Source organism: Trypanosoma rangeli (assembly GCF_003719475.1).
Source record: "Trypanosoma rangeli strain AM80 chromosome Unknown Tra_15.4_contig_00728, whole genome shotgun sequence".
In the NCBI taxonomy this organism is placed as follows: domain Eukaryota; phylum Euglenozoa; class Kinetoplastea; order Trypanosomatida; family Trypanosomatidae; genus Trypanosoma; species Trypanosoma rangeli.
In genome coordinates, this window is record NW_021706476.1 from 1 (window position 1) to 4,561 (window position 4,561).

General features: G+C 54.5%; 4 protein-coding genes across 4 annotated transcripts, besides 1 other annotated feature; all 4 read left to right on the forward strand.

The window, feature by feature from the left end:
* Positions 1-767: 767 nt before the first annotated feature.
* Positions 768-1,070, forward strand: TraAM80_09927 (retrotransposon hot spot (RHS) protein; the record flags this gene model as incomplete). The annotated part of the gene is made up of 1 exon (XM_029386582.1): positions 768-1,070. One exon carries the CDS (start codon positions 768-770, stop codon positions 1,068-1,070), a length of 303 nt encoding a protein of 100 aa, XP_029233564.1.
* A 54-nt stretch (positions 1,071-1,124) lies between these two features.
* On the forward strand, positions 1,125-1,445 carry TraAM80_09928 (retrotransposon hot spot (RHS) protein; the record flags this gene model as incomplete). Its single annotated transcript, XM_029386583.1, has 1 exon — positions 1,125-1,445. The coding sequence occupies one exon, from the start codon at positions 1,125-1,127 to the stop codon at positions 1,443-1,445; it is 321 nt and encodes a 106-aa protein (XP_029233565.1).
* A 27-nt stretch (positions 1,446-1,472) lies between these two features.
* Positions 1,473-1,940, forward strand: TraAM80_09929 (uncharacterized protein; the record flags this gene model as incomplete). The annotated part of the gene is made up of 1 exon (XM_029386584.1): positions 1,473-1,940. One exon carries the CDS (start codon positions 1,473-1,475, stop codon positions 1,938-1,940), a length of 468 nt encoding a protein of 155 aa, XP_029233566.1.
* Positions 1,941-2,002: 62 nt separating this feature from the next.
* On the forward strand, positions 2,003-2,335 carry TraAM80_09930 (retrotransposon hot spot (RHS) protein; the record flags this gene model as incomplete). Its single annotated transcript, XM_029386585.1, has 1 exon — positions 2,003-2,335. One exon carries the CDS (start codon positions 2,003-2,005, stop codon positions 2,333-2,335), a length of 333 nt encoding a protein of 110 aa, XP_029233567.1.
* Positions 2,336-2,891: 556 nt separating this feature from the next.
* Positions 2,892-2,915: a microsatellite.
* The last annotated feature ends 1,646 nt before the right edge of the window (positions 2,916-4,561 follow it).

The window sequence follows — 4,561 nt, forward strand, 5'->3', positions numbered from 1 at the left end:
CAGCGAATTGCGGCGCAAAATGCCACTGCGACGAGGCAGTCAATTTCACTGTGAGTGGGTGATATTTGCGTGTGACTACGCACACATAGAGCTGTGGGGATCCGAATGTCAAGTGCAATACGAGAAGAAGAGAGACACCTCGTCGCAGTTGTTGTGTGTGCCGTGCAATTTGCACGGTTTGCCTAGGGAGATCTAATTTGCCCTCGTTGTTTGTGTATAGGTGGGGGTGCCGCGTGCCGTGTGTGTCGGTGGCCCTCTCTCTCTCTTGTTTTCGTTGCAGCTGCGTGGGGTCGTGCCTCTGCCTGTTTTTTTATTAATAATTTCATTCTCCCTTTTGACTGCTGGTTGAGTATTGTGCAGCAGTTCAACTCAAGTTAACCACCACGAAGGAAAACATGTCTGAGAGACGCGAGGAAGAATTTCACGCCGCCGAGGAGCCCCCGCGCAGCGCCGAAGGGTGGAAGGAGCGCCGCAGCGGCCAAGGCGGACGCTTGCAAGCTCTATCGAGGATGTCCGTAATGTGCGGGTTGGCCAAATCAATATAATTTTGCTGAACGACTTCCTTCGACAGTACATTGGCCCCAACAGAGCGGTGGGTGAAGGCCAAAATGTGGTGATGGAGGTATTTGTGTGCAGGAAGGTGGTGTGTGTGTGTGTGGAACGTCATTAAGCGAAGCACGACAACTGGCCTTCTCCTGATATTTGTACTGACATAAAGCGGTCGTACATTTGTGGTTGGAACAGCGGGCATTGGCAAGTTGCTGGTGATGGGGCCCTTTCTGCTGCACGAGCTCCTGCACTACGACGCCGTGAGGGTCCCGGTGGTGGCCTACTTTGTAGAAGGGTCAGTGTGCCTTTTCCACAAAACGGGAGAAATGGCAGGGACAGCAGTGAAATATGAAAGCATCAGTGAAGGTTTGTGGGCCATCGAAGAGTTAGAAAGGGCTAACGTAGGGGGTTACTATATTTTTGATGTGACTAAGGACCATCGAGTTGTGGCGGGGCTGCCTCGTCGACGGTGGGGCGGAATAGTGTTGACTATGCCTGACGCACGTAACTATGAGGGGTGAGAGAAACAACGTAATGCGTTTAACATTTTTGTGAACGGCTACGATGCACGAGAGATGAAGGCATTCTTTGCATGGCAGCAGCGTGATTTGCTGCGTGGCTTGCAGGGAATCGGTGAGGGTAGAGCAGAGCTTGAGGGGAGGTGGCAGAGGATGAAGGACCGTATTTGTGTGCTTGGACCGCTCCCTCGCCACGTTTTTGACGAGAACAATTACTCAGGGCGCCGTATCGCAATTAAAACTGCGCTGTCCAACACGTCTGACATATGCTGGGAGCACTGCGCAAGGCTTTTGTTTGGCAAGGCTGAGTGGGGCGAGGATGGGACAGCGGATAAGCTGATCAAGGTGCTGCGTGTGTTGAGGAGGAGCGCGTGGTGAGGGATGCGTCGGTGGTGGTGAGGCCCAATGCGGGGAATGGAGAGGACGCGGAAAGCTGCAGGAATTTTCCCGTTTCAGTTGAGGTCGAAAAGAACATTGCAGAGGCGGGTGCTAATGAAGAACTTTAGGATGTCCCGCCAGCTGTCTGTTGTGGGAACGTGGAGTCAGTCTGCAGCTGATGATATTGAGTGCTTGGGCTGCGTGGCGTTTCTGATTGGCGACGTTGCCGAAGCGGTTGCTCGCAAGGTGAATCACCTTCCCCGCAGCGAGGGAGAAACGCGGGCCAGCGTGTTGGTGGACGAGCATGCGGTGGGCCGCTTTCCAAAGGAACCCTGCGTGGTCGGATGCGTGGCAGGTGGAGATAATAGAAGGGTAATAATCCAGACTGAACTTCATGCTGGCGTTCTGTATATGCTCAGCAAGGGTTTTGTCACCGTGCTGGACGCGTTCTACGTGGTCGGGGTGCAACCAACGGAAACTGCCAAGAAAAAATAAATAAATCTGGGCGGTCCCGAAATGCTGGCACCGGTGGGCACAGCGGTGCGGAAAGGGAAGTGATGTTCATCGGGCTGCAGGTGACAAAACACAACACCCACCACACCACTGCCGGTAAGGTGGCTGCGTTTCTGAAGTACATGACATGCAACTTCAAGGGCTGGGAGGCGCCGAGGGAAAAGATGAAGTGGGAGATCATTTACATCCAGCACGCTGCGAGCACGCTGATGACGGGAAGGCGGGATTGCCATGTCACGGAGGGAGAAAAGGAGGTGCCGAGACTTCAGGTTGCCAAAGACCTTTGGGAGAGAAGGGTGGAACAGTACCAGGTGCAGCTTGACGCGGAGATGACTGCCCAGCTGATTGTTGCTGCCAGCGAAGACCACTCAGGATAAGTGACGGGAACGTTGGGTGTGGCTGGGAATCCGCCCTGCTCGTGTGTTACATGGTGTTGTATGGGTTTGTGTCGTTTCAAGGCATTCTTTTAGTGCGTTTCTTTCTTGGTGGGGAAGGAAGGGCGGCGGCATGGCTGGGAGTGGGGGAGAGGCGAGTTGTATTATTATTGTGGTTGGTGTAGTGTGTGGAGTGGCGGCTTCCTCGTGTGTCTTGCAGCGGGGGTGGGGTGCTTTGCTGAGAGAAGGCGGTGAGGGGAGTGTGTCACCCGCTGAGGCTGAGCAGACGACAGATGGTTTTGTGTGGCTCCTCTGCTTGTTTTGCGGATGACTTGATTTTTAGCTTTCAGCGATGCCGCGTTGGGGAGCAGCGCGAGTGTTTTTTTATTTTGAGTTCTTCCACGCCACAACCCCCCACTGCAACTGATGGTAATAATGACACCCTCCAATGCGGAAGGGAGTCGGGTGGTTGCGGGGCGCACCGAGCCAAACTGCGATTCCCCCATTGTGCGACCTTCGCTTTTTAGGAGTTGTAGCCATATGGCCTTATCCAGAGGCATATTTTATTATTATTATTATTATTTTGTTTCATGAGATTTTTGGTGAGTCTTTTGGTCGGTTCTTTGCGGCGGTGGGTGCGGTGGGGTCGATCGCCTTTTCGGGTGCTGGGAATTATTCTTTTCGTTGGGATTGGGCACGCAGCCGTGGCGCGGCGAGGGCGCATTTCACGGAGTGGTGAAGACGTCCCCCGGTGGCATAGGGGAGGTGTGGCGGCGAGGTGTGTTTCTCGGCGCACCGATGGGTGAGAGAAACTGGCAGATGAAATAAAATAACAGCCGGCAACGAACATGGGGAGGGAGGAAGGGAGTATGTCTATATATAATATATGCACGTATTGGTGGAGCTGCGGGATTTCCGTTTGTCAAAGGAACTAGCGACGCGGCCTGTGGTCGCAATCATACGGGCAGGATCTCTCTGTCGGCAAGGCACAGCCCCAACACAAGCGACTGTCTGCAGCAGACTGGCACCGGCGACGGTTGTGTGCGCTGCACGCAGGACCGTAAATGGGGCACCCCACCGAGTCCGCTGTATTGCCGCAGAAGGAATAGTACCCTGCGCATGTGGGTTGGAGGTACGGGGTGCTGGCGGTGTTGACAGTGAAGGGCGGTTGGGCTGCAGGTTGCTGCGGCGGCGCCGGCACAATGAGGCAGTTCGGTGAGTGCACGGCGAGGTGTATTTAATAAAATGGGGAAACTTTCGTTGACGAGTTGTCGAGAGGGAAATTATTGACGTGCGGCACGCTGCGAGTGCGCCAATCACACACAGGTGGCGGGGTGTGTGACGCCGTCGCGCCCCGAGTTGCTGCTCACCATCAAGAGGAGGAGAAGACGGTGTATTTTTGGCACCGGAAGGTGCGCCACTGCCGGTTGGCGACGTATGGAGGCGTACATGCCGTGCGTGGTGGTTGAAGCGGTTTCTTGTTTTTCACTCAGCCTTTTTTGAGGTGCTTCACTTCCACGAGCACCGCGGTGCGGCTGGGAGGTGGGCGATTGCGGCTGGGTTGCTAGTGGCGGTGGTGTCGCTGCGAGAGCTTGTTTTTGTGGCTGCAGAGTGAAGGCATCTGCTGCTTGTGTCTCGCAGTGGTGGTACTGTGTGCACCGTTTATTTTGTATTGTTTTTATTGTTTTTTTCAATTTTATTTTTTGTTACGCCACGCCCCCACTCCTGCTGCAGTGCGCTGAGGGAGGTGGGGGGCGTTGAAGGTTTTGTGGGGGCCGTGATGGGAGGTCTCGCCGGCATTGCGCACTGCGTGGTGATGCTGGCAGGGTTTGAAGGGGCTGAGTGGGGGAGACGGTAAGCGAGGTGTGTATGAATTTGTTTGTTGTTGTTTGATTTCTGTGGGAGGCGTCACAAACTGCGGACTCTCCGTGCGGGTGCGTGTGGATGTTTCTTTGGGCTGCGCACAACAGTCGCTGCTACCGCCGCCTTTTTTGCGGCTGGCGTTTCTTGTGGGGGGCGGCGAGTGTGAGATCGTGCGGTCCACGCGTTTATCGGTGTGACCTTCATTATGGATTGTCGCTGTTCTTTGCGGTGTGCCCAACCGTGGGTGCGGGCGGTGCCTTTTTTTGTTGGAATTTGCTTTTATTTTGGTGTGTTTGCTTCTTCCTCATAACTTTCTGTGCCCAACACACGAGGAAGGAAAAGAGAGACCAAACGCTACTTGTTGTT